The 24,128-nt window shown below is 47.4% G+C and overlaps 1 protein-coding gene across 2 annotated transcripts in view; it reads left to right on the plus strand.

Moving 5' to 3' along the window:
* Nucleotides 1–5,745: 5,745 nt before the first annotated feature.
* Nucleotides 5,746–24,128, plus strand: part of LOC143781395 (vasoactive intestinal polypeptide receptor-like) — a 236,175-nt gene continuing 217,792 nt past the window's right edge. Inside the window, exon 1 of one of the 2 annotated variants that reach the window (XM_077267989.1) lies at nucleotides 5,746–6,146. In XM_077267989.1, the coding sequence (XP_077124104.1) occupies nucleotides 6,027–6,146 (120 nt within the window). In that variant the 5' untranslated portion in view covers nucleotides 5,746–6,026. The remainder of the gene's footprint in view (nucleotides 6,147–24,128) is intronic. The other variant, XM_077267988.1, reaches the window with a different exon arrangement.

The raw sequence follows: 24,128 nt of genomic DNA on the forward strand, positions 1-24,128 counted from the left end.
AGAGAACAAGCAGATGAAAGAGGAGAGAGAACAGACAGGAGAAAGAGAGAACAGGCAGTGAGAAAAAGGAGAGAACAAGCAAGAGAAAGAGAGTAGAGAGAACAGAAAGGAGAGAGAGAGATGGAAGAAGATAGAGAAAAGGGTAAAAGACAGGAGAGAGGGATAGGAAAGATGAAAAAAGAAGAAAGAAGAGACAGAAGAGAGCCAGGAGAAAGAGAGAAGAGAGAAGAGGTAGGAGAAATAGACAAAAAAAATAGGCAGGAGAAAGAGAGGGGAGAACAGGCAGGGAAAAGAGAGTAGAGAGAACAGGCATGAGAGAAAGAGATGGAAGAAGATGGAGAAAAGAGGAAACAACAGCATAGATGGGTAGGAAAGACAAAAAAGAAGAGAGAAAGAACAGACAGAAGAAGAAGAGGGAATAATACAGGCAGGAGAGAGAACGGGAAGGAGAAAGTGAAGAAAGAACAGGCAGCAGAAAGACAGGAAAAATGGAGGAGAGAACAGGCAGAAGAAATATAGTAGAAAGAACATTCAGGAGAAAGAACAGGCAGGAGAGAGAACAGGTAGAAAGAGGCAGGAGGGAAAGATGGAAGAAAATAGGGGAAAAGGGAAAAGGCACAAGAGAGAGGGAGGAAAGAGGAAATCTAGAAGGATTGGAGTAAAAGAGAAGAGACAGGAGCCTGCGAGTGCAGGAGTGTGAGCGATCCGTGCGGCCTGAGCGGTGTTTGCCCATCATCGTTACTGTACAATGTCATCACTGTATTTGCACAGGCTGACATTAGCGATAACTCCGCGCAGCGATTAATGCATCCAGCACAGCGCACACAGCGTCTCACAGAGACCGAGGCCAAGGACAACAATCCTCAGCATGCCGCCCGTCAGATCACGAAGTGACCGCTAATTAGAAGAAATAGAAAGGCAAATAGACCTCGATCCACTGACATTACGCTGAAGTGTGGGACCTGCGTTAGGGATAAATGTGATTAGAGAATTGTCTTCATCCACCACAGTGGAAAATCACACTAATAACAAAGCGACCATTATTAATAACACCTAGATACATAATAAGCGCCTGCGGGTAAAGGGGTTTTCTAGGAGTTAGTAGGGAATGTGAACGAATCACACGAAAGCCTTCATTTGCCCGCTATTTCCCCTTTATTCCAATGCCCCCTCATCTTTATTTATTTGTGATGTGCAATGACGACGCTCGGATCTCCAATAATCAGCTACAATCAGTGATGGAACCTGGCAGCAAGCCGTCAATAATTCTACAGCACCCCCGCAGGAAAAAGGAGGCATTACACCATTCTGTGGAATGTGCTGTGAAATGCAGGGATGTGCCTGATCCTGGTGCACTTTTTTAGGCGTCCAGTGTCCACCATTATGGATCCCATAAAAGAATAAAACATAGAAGGAATCGGGAATATCTGGGGGATGACAGCGTTCCCCGGGCTGGGAGGACCCCGCAGGGACTGTGCTTTTCTGTGAGGCTCAGGTGACTCTATAACTAAATTGTGGCTACCTGATCATGGCTGACGTCAGCGCAGATACATTTCACATTTTTAGAAACGTTTTGTAAGTTTGGCTGAAAAGAAAAGTTAGAGTTAACTTTTTGTTACCGGCCCTTCCCATTGATCAGACGTTTGCCCGGGGACTCGCCGCCTTCCTATATGATATTTGTGGCAGCAGAATAATAAACTCACTTCCGCTTTTTTCATGTCGCCCGTGTAATTTATGCTGCGGTTTCCATAGGATGATTGTGTGTCCCTCCGATCTATACAGCGTGTTCAGCGGTGATGGATATTGTGGTGATACATCACTGTCAGAGGGCGCACAAGACGCTCACCGGCTCCAGGCCACGACGTCGCTCCGGAGCTGAAATCCTCAGAAAGGTGACAAAAACTCAGAGGGAGAGAAAAATGGCAAAAATATTGGAACCCTCCATGTCGGGGTGTTATTTTCTTAGGCCGTAAAGGAAATCATTGAATCTTGGATTTTCCGCAGAGACGACATCTTGGATCTCCGCTGCGATTGATGACGCAGATCACCCACACGTCTATGTGCACACGTAGGTTCGGGTCCCTGGGGTTCTCCCGCAGCGGATTTGATAAATCTGCAGGGCAAAACCGCTGCCGTTATCCCTGCAGATTTATCACGTTTTGTCTTGCGGTTTCCGCTGCGGGCTTTGGTTTTACTATTGATGCTGCATATGCAGCATCAATAGTAATGTTAAAAATAAAAAAAAAATGGTTTATACTCACCCTCTGACGTCCCGATCTCCTCAGCGCTGCACGCGGCGGTCCATTTCCAAAGATGCTGTGCGAGAAGGACCTTTGTGATGTCACCGCAGGTCCTGCTCGCACAGCAACCCTGATACCGGACGGCCGCGGGCAGCGCTGAGAGGTGAGTATAGCATTATTTTTTATTTTTATTCTTTTTTTTACCACAAATATGGTTCCCAGGGCCTGGAGGAGAGTCCCCTCTCCTCCACCCCGGGTACCATCTGCACATTATCCGCTTACTTCCCGCAACGTGGGCACAGCCCCATGCGGGAAGTTGGAGGATCAATGCATTTCTATGTGTGCAGAATCGCAGCGATTCTGCACAAAGAAGTGACATGCTGCGGGTTGTAAACCGCTGCGTTTCTGCGCAGTTTTTCCCGCAGCATGTGCACAGCGGTTTGCGGTTTCCATAGGGTTTACATGTAACTGTAAACGCTATGGAAACTGCTGCGGACCCGCAGCATCAAAATTGCCGCGGATCCGCGGTAAAACCCGCAAAGTGTGAACATGGCCTTAGGCCGCCACAAACTTTCTGCTGCAGATTTTTCCATCAAACATAGGAAAGTTACAAAAAGTATCTAAACCTCAGCAGAATCTCCTTTGTTTCTCATATCTAACCGCGCACAGTTTTGGGTACGTGCAGACGTTCGGTATTTGCTGCGTTTTTGGCGCGTTTTTCTGCGCAGATTTCATGGTGTTAAATCTCGTGCACACGGTTATTTTTTTTTCCTTGCAGATTTGCTGCAGTTTCAGATCTGCTAGTCTCAATTCTTTCAGCGTTTTTGCAGAGTTTTTCACCTATTCTTAAGAACGTCCGTTTTTCCTGCCAACACTTCAGTATTTGCAGCGGATGTTTTCGGAATGACGACGTTTCTTTACTCCTCAGTCATTTTACATAAGCAGCAGTTTACCGCACAGCACAAGTGAACGTTGTTTTCAAGGCCCGTCTACATGGAGCAGAAAAACTGCGCGGGGAACAGTCACGCTGCGGATTGTCACCTCTGTACCATGCGCATTCTTCATTTTCCCCGCGGATCCCGTTTCTGATGCGGACTGGCACAAGTCTTGAGTCGGATCCGCTATAAATCCGCCGTCACCTTTTCCCAAGCGGAATCCACAAGGACACGGATCCACCAAGCTAATCCACTTACACTGCAGGCAGATCTGATGACGATTCTTCCCCCAAATCATGAATAAATCCCATAAGTGTGAATGGTGCCAAAGCCTCCACGACTACCCCCCGCAATCCGCCTGTCTGGCACCAGATTATCGCAGATTTGGCCGCTGATTTGCTGCAGATTTAACCCCATATATTGTAAAGGATGAAATCTGCAGAGAAAATCAGCGGCTTTTATAGAAGAAACGACCTTGAAATGTTTCCATTCAGAACCTGAAGATGAGCGAATAATAAAAAAAGAGCAGACGCAGGAATCTCACAGCTGCGATGATATTTGTGGCTCTTTTGTAGGAGTAAAATGACAGTTTTCAGCAGATCTCCATGTAGCAGAGCTCATTATGTCACACAGCAGTGATGGGGGGTACAGCAGATGCACCGATCATATGTAGCAGAGCGCACAGACCTGGGATGGGCTGATCAGATGTAGCAGAGTTGGGGATACTTGATGTAACTAAGGAAAGATGGGAACAAAGGTTCATGAGTTCATTTTGTAAATGTAGCAGAGCTTCGATTTTTAGCTTTGTGTCATGGCTGAGTTTGTAAGATCAAGCAGAGCTGAGGATGTCAGATTTAATGAGCTGAGTTTGTCATCTGCAGCAGAAATGAGTTGATGAAGTGCAGCAGAGCTGGGTTTGTTAGGTGCATTAGAGCTTTTCAGATATAGCAGAGCTGAGGCTGTGATAGAGCCAATGTTGTCAAGTTTAACAGAGCCGAGTATGTGAGATGTAGAAGAGGTGAGGATGTAAAATCTGGCAGGTGGGATCTATGCAGTGCAGCAGAGCTGGGCTTGTCAAGTGTCAACGCAACCTTGGAGAATATGTAAGATATAGTAAAGTTGAGTTTGTTACTTGCTGCAGAGTTGGCTTATGGCAGATCTGCACTTCTCAGATATAGCAGAGCGGAGGTGTTGTATGTAATATAACAAGATTTGTCAGATTGTACAGATTAGTGAAATGTAATAAAGGTTGATCAATGCAGTGCAGCAGAGCTGGGTTTGTCATAGAGTACGGGGCTGAGGTTATCACATGTATTTAGTGTAGGTCTGCCAATAAAGCATTGGAGAGTCTGTGAGATGTAGCAGAGGTGAGTTGGTGACGTTTATTTGGCACGGACAGTTTTGTTAAAGGCAGCATTGACAGACTTGTCAGATATAGCAGAGCTGAGGTTGTCAGATGTTTAGAGCTGGGTATGTCAGATGCTTTCTCTGCAAGTAGCTGTATATATGGAGAAAGCATCAATTCTGTCAGTAAAGATGCTGCAGAGCTAGGTTAGCCTTGTCAGATGTAGCAGAGCTGAGGATGTCATAGGTAACAGAGGTGGGTATGTCAGATGCTTTCTCTATAATGAAGCAGAGCTGTACTTGGGCAAAGCCTCAGATCTGTCTGTAATGATGCTGCAGAGCTGGGTTTGTTATTTCTGCCTTGTCGGATGTAGCAGAGCAGAGGTTGTCGGATGTAGCAGAGCTGACGTTGTCAGATGTAGCAGAGCTGAGGTTGTCGGTGTAGCAGAGCTGAGGTTGTCAGTGTAGCAGAGCTGAGGTTGTCGGATGTAGCAGAGCTGAGGTTGTCGGTGTAGCAGGGCTGAGGTTGTCGGTGTAGCAGAGCTGAGGTTGTCGGTGTAGCAGGGCTGAGGTTGTTGGTGTAGCAGATCTGAGGTTGTCTGTGTAGCAGAGCTGAGGTTGTCGGATGTAGCAGAGCTGAGGTTGTCGGTGTAGCAGGGCTGAGGTTGTCGGTGTAGCAGTGCTGAGGTTGTCGGATGTAGCAGAGCTGAGGTTGTCGGTGTAGCAGAGCTGAGGTTGTCGGTGTAGCAGGGCTGAGGTTGTCGGTGTAGCAGAGCTGAGGTTGTCGGTGTAGCAGAGCTGAGGTTGTCGGTGTAGCAGAGCTGAGGTTGTCGGTGTAGCAGGGCTGAGGTTGTCGGTGTAGCAGAGCTGAGGTTGTCGGTGTAGCAGGGCTGAGGTTGTCGGTGTAGCAGTGCTGAGGTTGTCGGTGTAGCAGAGCTGAGGTTGTCGGATGTAGCAGAGCTGAGGTTGTCGGTGTAGCAGTGCTGAGGTTGTCGGATGTAGCAGAGCTGAGGTTGTCGGTGTAGCAGAGCTGAGGTTGTCGGTGTAGCAGAGCTGAGGTTGTCGGTGTAGCAGAGCTGAGGTGGTCGGATGTGACAGTAGCACTGACCTCCTGAGATGCCCGATCAGCACCGCCCCACTGGTGACCACTCCACCTCTGCTCCATCCCGGTCACGCTGCAGACGATCCCCCGCCGCCTGTGATGAGCAGCAGCTCCCGCCGCTTCTCTCCGCTCCGCTGGCGCCGCCTTATGGAGCCGGGCACGGTCGGCCCTTCCCTCGCAGGCAGCTGATTGGCTGCTCCCGGCTCGGGGACGGTTCCTTGGCCCGGGGTGACTTTCTTAATGACCGTGCAGTGATGGGCAGGAGCGGAGCCGCTGTGCTCAGTGTGTGATCGGCGGCGGCGGCGGATCGGGCGCTGGATCTCTCCATGGCTCTCTGAGGATTGCACCTGCTCTGGACATTGGGGACATATCGCAGAAGTTTGGGGAGGTGGCCCCTGCCTGAGGATGGGCTCCTGCCTGAGGATGGGCTCCTGCCTGAGGATGGGCTCCTGCCTGAGGACGGGCTCCTGCCTGAGGATGGGCTCCTGCCTGCTGCTCTCCCTGCTCCTCAGCCTCATCTCCCCTGTAAGTGGCAGCCGCTGCAGAACTTCTTCATTACAATCGGAAAAGTTCCTGTTCTCATCAGTTCTGCTGTGCCGGCAGATATGGAGCAGAGCTGAGTTTGTCTACATGTTTGGGAGTGAGTCGGTGAGCAGCAGTGTAAGATGTAGCAGTGCTGAGGGGGTTTGTCATGGTGTAGAGTGGCCAGCTGAGGTGTGTACGATGTAGCAGTGCCGAGTTTGTTATTTGTAGCAAGGCTGCATGTTGTATCCACACGTGTCCAGATGCCTTTGTCCAGATGTAGCAGAGCTGGGTGTTTAGATTAAACTGGGCTGAGTTTGTGGAGATGTAGCAGAGCTAAGATAGTTATGTGTTTTCTTAGACGTGGCACAGCAGAGCCAGACTTATGCAGAGAAATGTAGCAGAGCTGAGTGTGTATGATGTAGCGGATCTGGTTGTCAATGTTAAGTTGGGTTGAGTTTGTCAGGATGCAGCAGAGCTGAGGTTTATTCCAGTATCAGACGCAGAATAGCAGAGCTGGGAGATGATAAAGCACACAGCCGGCTCTGCTACATGTCCCATACTCCCTGCTGCAGAGGCCTCCAGGGCTGGCGGCTGCTACAGATCTCCTGCAGCTGTGGAACTACAAAGCTCAGCCAGAGTACACGGTCAGCTACAGGTTGGCATCTCCTCCTCTGTAGGGCGCAGGTTCCTCTGGAGTCGGTGGATTTCCTTCCTCCATCACTGCCCTCTGGGTGCAGAGTCTCGGTGATTCCCAGTGTCATCCCTATTGTTGGTGCCGCTCATGTAAAGTGTTGGCTTCAGCCTGACATCTGCCATGTTCTGGAGCTGCTGGAGGTTCCGGCCTCCCTCTGGTGCTGACAGAGTTGATACCCCGTATTCCTGGTGCTGCCGCTATATGTGCTGGCATTACAGCCTGGCACCTTCCCAGGGACCTTCCCTGCTTCTTCCCTGCACCTTCCCTGGCACTTACCCTGCGCCTTCCCTGCACCTTCCCTGGCACCTTCCCTGGCAACTTCCCTGGGACCTTCCCTGCTTCTTCCTTTCACCTTCACTGCACCTTCCCTGGGACCTTCCCTGCACCTTCCCTGCTCCTTCCCTGGCACCTTCCCTGCATCTTCCCTGCACCCTCCCTGCACCTTCCCTGGCACCTTCCCTGCTCCTTCCCTGGCACTTACCCTGCGCATTCCCTGCACCTTCCCTGAATCTTCCCTGCACCTTCCCTGGGACCTTCCCTGCTCCTTCCCTGGCACCTTCCCTGCATCTTCCCTGCACCCTCCCTGCGCCTTCCCTGCACCTTCCCTGGCACCTTCCCTGCACCTTCCCTGGCACCTTCCCTGCTTCTTCCCTGCAGCTTCCCTGCTCCTTCCCTGGCAACTTCCCTGCACCTTCCCTGGCACCTCCCTGCACCTTCCCTGGGACCTTCCCTGCTTCTTCCCTGCATCTTCCCTGGCACCTTCCCTGCACCTTCCCTGGGATCTTCCCTGCACCTTTCCTGCACCTTCCCTGCTCCTTCCCTGGCACCTTCCCTGCACCTTCCCTGGAACCTTTCCTGCACCTTTCCTGCTCCTTCCCTGGCACCTTCCCTGCTCATTCCCTGCACCTTCCCTGCTCCTTCCCTGGCACCTTCCCTGCATCTTCCCTGCACCCTCCCTGCGCCTTCCCTGCACCTTCCCTGCACCTTCCCTGCACCTTCCCTGGCACCTTCCCTGCTTCTTCCCTGCACCTTCCCTGCTCCTTCCCTGGCAACTTCCCTGCACCTTCCCTCGCACCTCCCTGCACCTTCCCTGGGACCTTCCCTGCTTCTTCCCTGCATCTTCCCTAGCACCTTCCCTGCACCTTCCCTGGGACCTTCCCTGCACCTTTCCTGCACCTTCCATGCTCCTTCCCTGGCACCTTCCTTGCTCCTTCCCTGGCACCTTCCCTGCTCCTTCCCTGGCACCTTTCCTGCACCTTCACTGCTCCTTCCCTGGCACCTCCCTGCACCTTCCCTGCTTCTTCCCTGCATCTTCCCTGGCACCTTCCCTGCACCTTCCCTGGGACCTTCCCTGCACCTTCCCTTCTCCTTCCCTGCACCTTCCCTGTTCTTTCCCTGCACCTTCCCTGCACCTTCCCTGGGACCTTCCCTGCTTCTTCCATGCTCCTTCCCTGGCACCTTCCCTGCACCTTTCCCAGCACCTTTCCTGGCACTACCTGCTCCTTCCCTGGCACCTTCCCTGCTCTTTCCCTGCACCTTCCCTGCTCATTCCCTGGCACCTTCCCTGCTAATTCCCTGGCACTTTCCCTGGGACCTTCCCTGCACCCTCCCTGGCACCTTCCCTGGGACCTTTCCTGCTCCTTCCCTGCTCCTTCCCTGGCACCTTCCCTGCTAATTCCCTGGCACTTTCCCTGGGACCTTCCCTGGGACCTTCCCTGGCACCTTCCCTGCACCCTCCCTGGCACCTTCCCTGCTCCTTCCCTGGCACCTTCCCTGCACCTTCCCTGCTCATTCCCTGGCACCTTCCCTGGCACCTTCCCTGCTCTTTCCCTGCACCTTCCCTGCTCATTCCCTGGCACCTTCCCTGCTCATTCCCTGGCACCTTCCCTGCTCATTCCCTGGCACCTTCCCTGTGACCTTCCCTGCTCCTTCCCTGGCTCCTTCCCTGGCACCTTCCCTGCACCTTCCCTGGGATCTTCCCTGCACCTTTCCTGCACCTTCCCTGCTCCTTCCCTGGCACCTTCCCTGCACCTTCCCTGGAACCTTCCCTGCACCTTTCCTGCACCTTCCCTGCTCCTTCCCTGGCACCTTCCCTGCTCATTCCCTGCACCTTCCCTGCACCTTCCCTGCTCCTTCCCTGCACCTTCCCTGCTCATTCCCTGGCACCTTCCCTGCTCATTCCCTGGCACCTTCCCTGCTCATTCCCTGGCACCTTCCCTGTGACCTTCCCTGCTCCTTCCCTGGCTCCTTCCCTGGCACCTTCCCTGCACCTTCCCTGGGATCTTCCCTGCACCTTTCCTGCACCTTCCCTGCTCCTTCCCTGGCACCTTCCCTGCACCTTCCCTGGAACCTTCCCTGCACCTTTCCTGCACCTTCCCTGCTCCTTCCCTGGCACCTTCCCTGCACCTTCCCTGCACCTTCCCTGGAACCTTCCCTGCACCTTTCCTGCACCTTCCCTGCTCCTTCCCTGGCACCTTCCCTGCTCATTCCTTGCACCTTCCCTGCACCTTCCCTGCTCCTTCCCTGGCACCTTCCCTGCTCATTCCCTGGCACCTTCCCTGCTCATTCCCTGGCACCTTCCCTGGGACCTTCCCTGCACCCTCCCTGGCTCCTTCTCTGGCACCTTCGCTGCTCCTGTTAGAGCTGGTGAAGTTTCCTCAGAAACTCAGAAAAAACGCAGCGAAACCTGCTGTCAGCAGCTTCTTTACTGCCAAGAGAGACGGTTCTGGCTGCAGGATAAACGCGACGTGTGAACACAGCCATCTGTGCTGGCATTACAGCCTGGTACCCTCCTCCTTCTACAGCTGGTGGAGGTTGATGCCCCGCTCTGCGCTCTGGCTGCCCGGGCACAGTCGCATTATTATCCCACCCATGTGAATACGGCCCTGCAGCCTGGCACCTTCCTGGGTTGCTGAATTCCTCGTTTTCTTCGCTGCCCTCTGGCTGTGTATTGGATTTCGTTGTGCCCGGTCTTGTTACTGTGGGCTGGCATCGCAGCGGGCACATTCCCTCCTGCCCTCTGGAGACCTGATGGGTTTCCTGCCTTCCTCATTGGCATCTGGTTTCATCATGTTTTGCTGGTGCCCCTCATGCAGCCGGCCCCTTCTCTGCCCCCGGCTGCTTTGTGCCCATTACTGTCTCTGGTACATGTAGGTTGGCATTGCAGCCTGGTAACGTTATAAATCGCAGCGTGGCACCTTCCAGTGATTTACACCTCACCGCTTCCCTTTTCTCAGCAGCATTGAGACTAGTGTTCTCTACATTGTATCATTGATCTGTAAAAGTGTTCATCCTGTTCCTCCTGATTCATGAACTTATGTCCAGAGCATCAGTGCACCCTGAAATGCCAGCAGCACAGAGGATTTCAGTAAGTTAGGAGACACCCCCTGAAGGGTCTGGTGTAACGTGATTATTTGGGTGGTCCGGGCCCTGAGTACAGGCGGTTTATCTGCGGTGCAGCCGCTCAGGGATGGAGGGGCCGCCATCATCAGCAGAGTCTGCTGCGCTCCAGATAAGGAGGGTCCTGGGAGATGATGGCATCAGTCCTGGGAAGAAAACGCTGCACAAATACTTGGTGTCTATAATGACAGCAGGTCAGGGGTTAATGCTTCACTTAAAGGGCTTGTCCACTCTGGATCAATACTTGTGTTAGAAGGGGCCAGGGAAGTCACTGGATAGGATAGCCATTATTGGCAGAGTCACATAGTCCTGAATAGCCCGAATAAGGACCTGAGAGGTCGCAGGAAAAGGGCTGCAATACCAACCACAACCTGTGGGGGCATGTGTGGCGCTGTGTGTGGCAGATAGAGGTCATGACTCCATAATCATAGCCATAAAAACACAAAAACACAGCAAATCACACTGCAGTAGTACAATAGGAAATATCTATGCAGGGCCCTGTTAGGACCTTCCACCCCAATGATCACCATAGAACTACACCTCCCAGCAATACTTGTTATGGGACTACAGCCCTGCTAGGACCTTCCACCCCAATGATCACCATAGGACTACACCTCCCAGCAATACTTGTTATGGGACTAGAGCCCTGCTAGGACCTTCCACCCAATGATCACCATAGAACTACACCTCCCAGCAATACTTGTTATGGGACTAGAGCCCTGCTAGGACCTTCCACCCCAATGATCACCATAGGACTACACCTCCCAGCAATACTTGTTATGGGACTAGAGCCCTGCTAGGACCTTCCACCCCAATGATCACCATAGAACTACACCTCCCAGCAATACTTGTTATGGGACTAGAGCCCTGCTAGGACCTTCCACCCCAATGATCACCATAGAACTACACCTCCCAGCAATACTTGTTATGGGACTAGAGCCCTGCTAGGACCTTCCACCCCAATGATCACCATAGAACTACACCTCCCAGCAATACTTGTTATGGGACTACAGCCCTGCTAGGACCTTCCACCCAATGATCACCATAGAACTACACCTCCCAGCAATACTTGTTATGGGACTAGAGCCCTGCTAGGACCTTCCACCCCAATGATCACCATAGAACTACACCTCCCAGCAATACTTGTTATGGGACTACAGCCCTGCTAGGACCTTCCACCCAATGATCACCATAGAACTACACCTCCCAGCAATACTTGTTATGGGACTACAGCCCTGCTAGGACCTTCCACCCAATGATCACCATAGAACTACACCTCCCAGCAATACTTGTTATGGGACTAGTGCCCTGCTAGGACCTTCCACCCAATGATCACCATAGAACTACACCTCCCAGAAATACTTGTTATGGGACTACAGCCCTGCTAGGACCTTCCACCCAATGATCACCATAGAACTACACCTCCCAGAAATACTTGTTATGGGACTACAGCCCTGCTAGGACCTTCCACCACAATGATCACCATAGAACTACACCTCCCAGCAATACTTGTTATGGGACTACAGCCTTGCTAGGACCTTCCACCCAATGATCACCATAGAACTACACCTCTCAGCAATACTTGTTATGGGACTAGAGCCCTGCTAGGACCTTCCACCCCAATGATCACCATAGAACTACACCTCCCAGCAATACTTGTTATGGGACTAGAGCCCTGCTAGGACCTTCCACCCAATGATCACCATAGAACTACACCTCCCAGCAATACTTGTTATGGGACTAGAGCCCTGCTAGGACCTTCCACCCAATGATCACCATAGAACTACACCTCCCAGCAATACTTGTTATGGGACTAGTGCCCTGCTAGGACCTTCCACCCAATGATCACCATAGAACTACACCTCCCAGAAATACTTGTTATGGGACTACAGCCCTGCTAGGACCTTCCACCACAATGATCACCATAGAACTACACCTCCCAGCAATACTTGTTATGGGACTACAGCCTTGCTAGGACCTTCCACCCAATGATCACCATAGAACTACACCTCTCAGCAATACTTGTTATGGGACTAGAGCCCTGCTAGGACCTTCCACCCCAATGATCACCATAGAACTACACCTCCCAGCAATACTTGTTATGGGACTAGAGCCCTGCTAGGACCTTCCACCCCAATGATCACCATAGAACTAAACCTCCCAGCAATACTTGTTATGGGACTAGTGCCCTGATAGGACCTTCCACCCCAATGATCACCATAGAACTACACCTCCCAGCAATACTTGTTATGGGACTAGAGCCCTGCTAGGACCTTCCACCCAATGATCACCATAGAACTACACCTCTCAGCAATACTTATTATGGGACTAGAGCCCTGCTAGGACCTTCCACCCAATGATCACCATAGAACTACACCTCCCAGCAATACTTGTTATGGGACTAGAGCCCTGCTAGGACCTTCCACCCAATGATCACCATAGGACTACACCTCCCAGCAATACTTGTTATGGGACTAGAGCCCTGCTAGGACCTTCCACCCCAATGATCACCATAGAACTACACCTCCCAGCAATACTTGTTATGGGACTAGAGCCCTGCTAGGACCTTCCACCCAATGATCACCATAGAACTACACCTCCCAGCAATACTTGTTATGGGACTACAGCCCTGCTAGGACCTTCCACCCCAATGATCACCATAGAACTACACCTCCCAGCAATACTTGTTATGGGACTACAGCCCTGCTAGGACCTTCCACCCCAATGATCACCATAGAACTACACCTCCCAGCAATACTTATTATGGGGCTAGAGCCCTGCTAGGACCTTCCACCCCAATGATCACCATAGAACTACACCTCCCAGCAATACTTGTTATGGGACTAGAGCCCTGCTAGGACCTTCCACCCCAATGATCACCATAGAACTACACCTCCCAGCAATACTTATTATGGGACTACAGCCCTGCTAGGACCTTCCACCCAATGATCACCATAGAACTACACCTCCCAGCAATACTTGCTATGGGACTAGAGCCCTGCTAGGACCTTCCACCCCAATGATCACCATAGAACTACACCTCCCAGCAATACTTGTTATGGGACTAGAGCCCTGCTAGGACCTTCCACCCCAATGATCACCATAGAACTACACCTCCCAGCAATACTTGTTATGGAACTAGAGCCCTGCTAGGACCTTCCACCCCAATGATCACCATAGAACTACACCTCTCAGCAATACTTGTTATGGGACTAGAGCCCTGCTAGGACCTTCCACCCAATGATTACCATAGAACTACACCTCTCAGCAATACTTGTTATGGGACTACAGCCCTGCTAGGACCTTCCACCCCAATGATCACCATAGAACTACACCTCCCAGCAATACTTATTATGGGACTACAGCCCTGCTAGGACCTTCCACCCAATGATCACCATAGAACTACACCTCCCAGCAATACTTGCTATGGGACTAGAGCCCTGCTAGGACCTTCCACCCCAATGATCACCATAGAACTACACCTCCCAGCAATACTTGTTATGGAACTAGAGCCCTGCTAGGACCTTCCACCCCAATGATCACCATAGAACTACACCTCTCAGCAATACTTGTTATGGGACTAGAGCCCTGCTAGGACCTTCCACCCCAATGATCACCATAGAACTACACCTCCCAGCAATACTTATTATGGGACTAGAGCCCTGCTAGGACCTTCCACCCCAATGATCACCATAGAACTACACCTCCCAGCAATACTTGTTATGGGACTAGAGCCCTGCTAGGACCTTCCACCCCAATGATCACCATAGAACTACACCTCCCAGCAATACTTGTTATGGAACTAGAGCCCTGCTAGGACCTTCCACCCCAATGATCACCATAGAACTACACCTCCCAGCAATACTTGTTATGGAACTAGAGCCCTGCTAGGACCTTCCACCCAATGATCACCATAGGACTACACCTCCCAGCAATACTTGTTATGGGACTAGAGCCCTGATAGGACCTTCCACCCCAATGATCACCATAGAACTACACCTCCCAGCAATACTTGTTATGGGACTAGAGCCCTGCTAGGACCTTCCACCCAATGATCACCATAGAACTACACCTCTCAGCAATACTTATTATGGGACTAGAGCCCTGCTAGGACCTTCCACCCAATGATCACCATAGAACTACACCTCCCAGCAATACTTGTTATGGGACTAGAGCCCTGCTAGGACCTTCCACCCAATGATCACCATAGGACTACACCTCCCAGCAATACTTGTTATGGGACTAGAGCCCTGCTAGGACCTTCCACCCCAATGATCACCATAGAACTACACCTCCCAGCAATACTTGTTATGGGACTAGAGCCCTGCTAGGACCTTCCACCCCAATGATCACCATAGAACTACACCTCTCAGCAATACTTGTTATGGGACTACAGCCCTGCTAGGACCTTCCACCCCAATGATCACCATAGAACTACACCTCCCAGCAATACTTGTTATGGGACTAGAGCCCTGCTAGGACCTTCCACCCAATGATCACCATAGAACTACACCTCCCAGCAATACTTGTTATGGGACTACAGCCCTGCTAGGACCTTCCACCCCAATGATCACCATAGAACTACACCTCCCAGCAATACTTGTTATGGGACTACAGCCCTGCTAGGACCTTCCACCCCAATGATCACCATAGAACTACACCTCCCAGCAATACTTATTATGGGGCTAGAGCCCTGCTAGGACCTTCCACCCCAATGATCACCATAGAACTACACCTCCCAGCAATACTTGCTATGGGACTAGAGCCCTGCTAGGACCTTCCACCCCAATGATCACCATAGAACTACACCTCCCAGCAATACTTGTTATGGAACTAGAGCCCTGCTAGGACCTTCCACCCCAATGATCACCATAGAACTACACCTCTCAGCAATACTTGTTATGGGACTAGAGCCCTGCTAGGACCTTCCACCCCAATGATCACCATAGAACTACACCTCCCAGCAATACTTATTATGGGACTAGAGCCCTGCTAGGACCTTCCACCCCAATGATCACCATAGAACTACACCTCCCAGCAATACTTGTTATGGGACTAGAGCCCTGCTAGGACCTTCCACCCCAATGATCACCATAGAACTACACCTCCCAGCAATACTTGTTATGGAACTAGAGCCCTGCTAGGACCTTCCACCCCAATGATCACCATAGAACTACACCTCTCAGCAATACTTGTTATGGGACTAGAGCCCTGCTAGGACCTTCCACCCAATGATTACCATAGAACTACACCTCTCAGCAATACTTGTTATGGGGCTAGAGCCCTGCTAGGACCTTCCACCCAATGATCACCATAGAACTACACCTCCCAGCAATACTTATTATGGGACTAGAGCCCTGCTAGGACCTTCCACCCAATGATCACCATAGAACTACACCTCTCAGCAATACTTGTTATGGGACTAGAGCCCTGCTAGGACCTTCCACCCAATGATCACCATAGAACTACACCTCTCAGCAATACTTGTTATGGGACTACAGCCCTGCTAGGACCTTCCACCCCAATGATCACCATAGAACTACACCTCCCAGCAATACTTGTTATGGGACTAGAGCCCTGCTAGGACCTTCCACCCAATGATCACCATAGAACTACACCTCCCAGCAATACTTGTTATGGGGCTAGAGCCCTGCTAGGACCTTCCACCCCAATGATCACCATAGAACTACACCTCCCAGCAATACTTGCTATGGGACTAGAGCCCTGCTAGGACCTTCCACCCCAATGATCACCATAGAACTACACCTCCCAGCAATACTTGTTATGGGACTAGAGCCCTGCTAGGACCTTCCACCCCAATGATCACCATAGAACTACACCTCCCAGCAATACTTGTTATGGAACTAGAGCCCTGCTAGGACCTTCCACCCAATGACCACCATAGAACTACACCTCTCAGCAATACTTATTATGGGACTAGAGCCCTGCTAGGACCTTCCACCCCAATGATCACCATAGAACTACACCTCCCAGCAATACTTATTATGGGACTAGAGCCCTGCTAGGACCTTCCACCCAATGATCACCATAGAACTACACCTCCCAGCAATACTTGTTATGGAACTAGTGCCCTGCTAGGACCTTCCACCCAATGATCACCATAGAACTACACCTCCCAGCAATACTTGTTATGGGACTAGAGCCCTACTAGAACCTTCCACCCCAATGATCACCATAGTACTACACCTCCCAGCAATACTTGTTATGGGACTAGTGCCCTGCTAGGACCTTCCACCCCAATGATCACCATAGAACTACACCTCCCAGCAATACTTATTATGGGACTAGAGCCCTGCTAGGACCTTCCACCCAATGATCACCATAGAACTACACCTCTCAGCATTACTTGTTAGGGGACTAGAGCCCTGCTAGGACCTTCCACCCCAATGATCACCATAGAACTACACCTCCCAGCAATACTTGTTATGGGACTAGAGCCCTGCTAGGACCTTCCACCCAATGATCACCATAGAACTACACCTCTCAGCAATACTTATTATGGGGCTGCAGCCCTGCTAGGACCTTCCACCCAATGATCACCATAGAACTACACCTCTCAGCAATACTTATTATGGGGCTGCAGCCCTGCTAGGACCTTCCACCCAATGATCACCATAGAACTACACCTCTCAGCAATACTTGTTATGGGACTAGAGCCCTGCTAGGACCTTCCACCCAATGATCACCATAGAACTACACCTCCCAGCAATACTTATTATGGGACTAGAGCCCTGCTAGGACCTTCCACCCAATGACCACCATAGAACTACACCTCTCAGCAATACTTATTATGGGACTAGAGCCCTGCTAGGACCTTCCACCCCAATGATCACCATAGAACTACACCTCCCAGCAATACTTATTATGGGACTAGAGCCCTGCTAGGACCTTCCACCCAATGATCACCATAGAACTACACCTCTCAGCATTACTTGTTAGGGGACTAGTGCCCTGCTAGGACCTTCCACCCCAATGATCACCATAGAACTACACCTCCCAGCAATACTTGTTATGGGACTAGAGCCCTGCTAGGACCTTCCACCCAATGATCACCATAGAACTACACCTCCCAGCAATACTTGTTATGGGACTAGAGCCCTGCTAGGACCTTCCACCCCAATGATCACCATAGAACTACACCTCCCAGCAATACTTGTTATGGGACTAGAGCCCTGCTAGGACCTTCCACCCCAATGATCACCATAGAATTAGACTTCTCAGCAATACCAGGGGTGACATTTCCGCACAGGGTGGGCTCTGTTTGTACGTTTCTCCCTGGGCCTAGAAGGGGAACATACTGATATCCTCATAGGGGTTTGTAGAATGAGCAGCAGATCCTGGATGCACCAAACCAAAGGTGGACATAACATTGGTGGAACCTGTGCGCACAGAGGCCTAGAGGTTGGGGGCACAATTGTGCATTGAGTGCTTGCGCTGCACGGGGGCCATATACTGTTCTTGCACCGAGGTCTTCTGTCCGTCCCCGCACCCAGTGTAGTAGTGACAAGTTGCAGCCGCTGACTTTCTCCTACCTGTTATATAGTGGAGGATTTTTTATTACGGGGAGGAGATAAAACTTCAAGACAAATGTTAAAAGTTGCTTAACATTGAGCGTATAGTCAAGGTCGCTCTCATAAAGCTTTTATAGGTTTCTATGGCTGGAGCTGAAGATTTAATAGTCCACGGTAGTCATCCGTAACCTGCGAGTGCCCAGCTGCTGGGCAACTACAACTCCCAGAATGCCAAACCAGGTGGTCTTTCCCCTACTGTCCCCATGGGCTTACTGGAGAGTCCGCTGCGGGAGCAGCATCCTCTGATGTCACCAGGGCTACTATGACATGAGATTGGTTATTACAGGGGAGATTATTACTTCCAGAGTTAATCAGAGGGATTTTCTTCATTATTGCATGTGTGCCTATTTTTGGTCGAGTTTTCGGTGCTTTTCGCCTGTTTTTCATTTGCGTCTTATTATTCTTTTAATTTGCATTTCTTTTAAAGTCTTTTTTTTTATATATTTACCTGTTTTTGTTTTATTTTTGTTATTGTGGTCGAGGTTTGGGGGTCTCCAGACGTTTTCGTCGAATTCATCCATTTTTAAAAAGTTGCAAAACTTTTCCGCGAATGTTCTCCAGTCCTCTCTCGGGTGATTTTACATCTACTTTAAAAAAACATTTGCATAAACTTTGAGACGTTTTAGTGGAACATGCGAATTGTTGTGCTAAAAAAGTTACAAAAAGAAAAAAAATTAACTTCTTGACTCGTGTGCGCCATTTTGCAGAATTTGGCACAAAGCACATTGTTAACAAATTGAACAAGACAAAAAAAAAGAAAGAAAGAGTGGATTCAGACCCTATGTTCTATCAGCTGTGAGTAGCCTGCTTGTTGATGGTTTCCAGCTTAAAAAAAGGTGTATTTCCACATACCACAGCAATGGACTCACTGCAAATGATAAGCAATGGTGCCAATATTTTGGGGCTATTAGAAAGTTGGTAGAAATGGGTAACTCTACCCCCCACCCACAGGGATGCTTTGTGCTGTTTTCACACTCTGGGTTCGTGTTCCTTATATTTTCTGGGACAGTTTATATTCCGACATGTTGGTTGCTCCTTTGGATGGAGCTCTCCTTTAAGTGGATGTCCCAGAAAAGAAAAGGTTAATGTCAAACAGGAATCAACTGGTGGAGAAGTGTCAGCAAAATCCAGGTGACCCATTAGGTAAGCGGAGGGTGGAGCGCTGCTCCGGGGACGTCACTGCTGCTCTGGAGTTTGTAAGCTGTAAATTGTAATATTTGATGGTTATTACGACACCTGGAGAAATGTACAACTCGTTATATGGGGACATGACGGAAGGAGCGACCACCGTCCATCATGGAGGGTCCGGGGGATGAAGACGTCTCTCCACCCTGGACAGTTCTATCTGCTTTTCCTCCTAGAATTAGTTTATTATGACCCTTCTGAGACGTTTTAGAATTTGTTCTCTGTTTTTTCCTCCTTTGCCCTAAAGTCACATATTATATAAGGAGTCAAATCTAGGTGTGAATTCACCCCTACTAACTCCCAAAATGAAGGCCAAGGCTCTGTTCACATGTCCCCCAAAAAATCATCTGTGAGAACAGATCCAGCAGCAATCCGTTGGCAAAAAAAAAAAGTTCTGCAGAAACAACTTTTTTGTCCATTTTTAAAAACCTGATTTCAGCTGGATCCGTTTTTTTTAACGTTGAGGTCCATGGACAGCGGATCCGTGAATTAACCAGTTATCCAGTTATCAAAAAACGGATCCTTTACAAATGAAAGGTAAACGGATGGCGAATTATCGGATCCATTGTCCGTAGACGTCAATGTGAAAAATAACGGACCCTCCTGAAATCAGGTTTTTAAAAAACGGGCAAAAAAACCACACAAAAACTTGCATGTGCAGAACTTTATTGCCAAACGATTGCTGATGGATCCGATCTAACGGATGATTTCCGGACATGTGAACGTTACATAGTGGTTCCGGGATAAGTCAGTGGCCATTGTATAGTGATAGACAATGGGCAGCATAAATGTCTCTCCCGGACTGGCAGACCCCCACTGTGCCGATACTTCGTAACACCCCCTTCCTACACACGCACTGGGGTTCACCTCTACGTGACAAACACATTCTGTGACCCTTTGGTTTGTTACAATGTATCGGAGACATATTTACAATTGCTGGATGTTTTGTTTTATGTTTTATGTTTTTCTTCCCACTGGTAAATTAAACAATAATGTCACCATTTGGGGTTCTGGCAGAATCTGCCCCCGTGGACCTTTATATCATTCCATCCTCGGAGTATTCTGGTTAAAATGGCCGAGAAAAATGGTTAGAAAATGGCCCAAGATCAGTAAAGCCCTGAGGCCCAGATCACTTCATCCCACCCTACATTCTGGGATCAGATAAGGGGCATCATGGATCTATTTCCACATTTATCTCCCTTATTAATATCCTGACTTTAGTACTTTTGGACATTCTTTCTTAATTTTTCATATAGACCCTTGACCCCCTCATTCCCCTGAAGGGCCTATAATTTGTCAAGCAGACGAAGGCTGAGGCCGCCTGTCCTATCCCAGACCTCTGATGTCTCCGGCCAGCCAAGACCCCACCTGCAAAAACAAGATGGTCCTCACAAGCATGGAGATGTTCCCGCTCAGCCCCATAGTGGGAGACCCTGAGGTCTACATCACGTACATATCTGTCCCCAGCACGTTATACACAGCGGGAGGAAGCCTGATAATACTGACGGCTCTACAATAACAGCAGTGTGTGACCTCTGGATCCATGTGTGACTATGCAGCTAATTACCCACAGGCAGTACTCAAACCGGCCTCTGGATGGAGATAGAGTGCACAAAGAAAAAACCTGGGGACAGTGTAGAGAGCATTGTTCTTTAAATACAAAAGGTGCTGTATCAATGGAAGAAATATTACTACTATAATACTGCATCAAGTAAAATAGAAAAAATTGGAGTCCAGCTCAACACGACTGGATTTTCCTTTTCTTTTTATTTTTCAAAATAAATTATAGTGCATACAAAAGAAAAATGTACATGTTCGACATGACCCAGTCAACACGTTTCGACTGCACTAGAGGCAGTCTCACTCATGAGTCATGTATGCATGTACAAGAATATAACTACTATAATACTGCCCCCTATGTACAAGAATATAACTACTATAATACTGCTCCTATGTACAAGAATATAACTACTATAATACTGCCCCTATGTACAAGAATATAACTACTATAATACTGCCCCCTATGTACAAGAATATAACTACTATAATACTGCTCCTATGTACAAGAATATAACTACTATAATACTGCTCCTATGTACAAGAATATAATTACTATAATACTGCTCCTATGTACAAGAATATAACTACTATAATACTGCTCCTATGTACAAGAATATAACTACTGTAATACTGCTCCTATGTACAAGAATATAACTGCTATAATACTGCCCCCTATGTACAAGAATATAACTACTATAATACTGCTCCTATGTACAAGAATATAACTACTGTAATACTGCTCCTATGTACAAGAATATAACTGCTATAATACTGCCCCCTATGTACAAGAATATAACTACTATAATACTGCTCCTATGTACAAGAATATAACTACTATAATACTGCCCCCTATGTACAAGAATATAACTACTATAATACTGCTCCTATGTACAAGAATATAACTGCTATAATACTGCCCCCTATGTACAAGAATATAACTACTATAATACTGCTCCTATGTACAAGAATATAACTACTGTAATACTGCTCCTATGTACAAGAATATAACTGCTATAATACTGCCCCCTATGTACAAGAATATAACTACTATAATACTGCTCCTATGTACAAGAATATAACTACTGTAATACTGCTCCTATGTACAAGAATATAACTGCTATAATACTGCCCCCTATGTACAAGAATATAACTACTATAATACTGCTCCTATGTACAAGAATATAACTACTATAATACTGCCCCCTATGTACAAGAATATAACTACTGTAATACTGCTCCTATGTACAAGAATATAACTACTATAATACTGCTCCTATGTACAAGAATATAACTACTATAATACTGCTCCTATGTACAAGAATATAACTACTATAATACTTCCCCTATGTACAAGAATATAACCACTATAATACTGCCCCTATGTACAAGAATATAACTACTATAATACTGCCCCTATGTACAAGAATATAACTACTATAATACTGCTCCTATGTACAAGAATATAACTACTATAATACTGCTCCTATGTACAAGAATATAACTACTGTAATACTGCTCCTATGTACAAGAATATAACTACTATAATACTTCCCCTATGTACAAGAATATAACTACTATAATACTGCTCCTATGTACAAGAATATAACTACTATAATACTGCTCCTATGTACAAGAATATAACTACTATAATACTGCTCCTATGTACAAGAATATAACTACTATAATACTTCCCCTATGTACAAGAATATAACCACTATAATACTGCCCCTATGTACAAGAATATAACTACTATAATACTGCTCCTATGTACAAGAATATAACTACTATAATACTGCTCCTATGTACAAGAATATAACTACTATAATACTGCCCCTATGTACAAGAATATAACTACTATAATACTGCCCCTATGTACAAGAATATAACTACTATAATACTGCTCCTATGTGCAAGAATATAACTACTATAATACTGCTCCTATGTACAAGAATATAACTACTATAATACTGCACCTATGTACAAGAATATAACTACTATAATACTGCTCCTATGTACAAGAATATAACTACTATAATACTGCTCCTATGTATAAGAATATAACTACTATAATACTGCCCCTATGTACAAGAATATAACTACTATAATACTGCTCCTATGTACAAGAATATAACTACTATAATACTTCCCCTATGTACAAGAATATAACCACTATAATACTGCCCCTATGTACAAGAATATAACTACTATAATACTGCTCCTATGTACAAGAATATAACTACTATAATACTGCTCCTATGTACAAGAATATAACTACTATAATACTGCCCCTATGTACAAGAATATAACTACTATAATACTGCCCCCTATGTACAAGAATATAACTACTATAATACTGCCCCATGTACAAGAATATAACTACTGTAATACTGCTCCTATGTACAAGAATATAACTACTATAATACTGCCCCTATGTACAAGAATATAACTACTATAATACTGCTCCTATGTACAAGAATATAACTACTATAATACTGCTCCTATGTACAAGAATATAATTACTATAATACTGCTACTATGTACAAGAATATAACTACTATAATACTGCCCCTATGTACAAGAATATAACTACTATAATACTGCCCCCTATGTACAAGAATATAACTACTATAATACTGCCCCATGTACAAGAATATAACTACTGTAATACTGCTCCTATGTACAAGAATATAACTACTATAATACTGCCCCTATGTACAAGAATATAACTACTATAATACCGCCCCTATGTACAAGAATATAACTACTATAATACTGCCCCCTATGTACAAGAATATAACTACTATAATAATGCCCCCTATGTACAAGAATATAACTACTATAATACTGCTCCTATGTACAAGAATATAACCACTATAATACTGCTCCTATGTACAAGAATATAACCACTATAATACTGCTCCTATGTACAAGAATATAACTACTATAATACTGCCCCCTATGTACAAGAATATAACCACTATAATACTGCCCCTATGTACAAGAATATAACTACTATAATACTGCCCCTATGTACAAGAATATAACTACTATAATACTGCCCCCTATGTACAAGAATATAACTACTATAATAATGCCTCTATGTACAAGAATATAACTACTATAATACAGCCCCTATGTACAAGAATATAACTACTATAATACTGCCCCTATGTACAAGAATATAACTACTATAATACTGCCCCCTATGTACAAGAATATAACTACTATAATACTGCCCCCTATGTACAAGAATATAACTACTATAATACTGCCCCTATGTACAAGAATATAACTACTATAATACTGCCCCCTATGTACAAGAATATAACTACTATAATACTGCCCCCTATGTACAAGAATATAACTACTATACTGCCCCCTATGTACAAGAATATAACTACTATAATACTGCTCCTATGTACAAGAATATAACTACTATAATACTGCTCCTATGTACAAGAATATAACCACTATAATACTGCCCCCTATGTACAAGAATATAACTACTATACTGCCCCCTATGTACAAGAATATAACTACTATAATACTGCC

This window comes from Ranitomeya variabilis, chromosome 6 (assembly GCF_051348905.1).
Source record: "Ranitomeya variabilis isolate aRanVar5 chromosome 6, aRanVar5.hap1, whole genome shotgun sequence".
NCBI lineage: Eukaryota > Metazoa > Chordata > Amphibia > Anura > Dendrobatidae > Ranitomeya > Ranitomeya variabilis.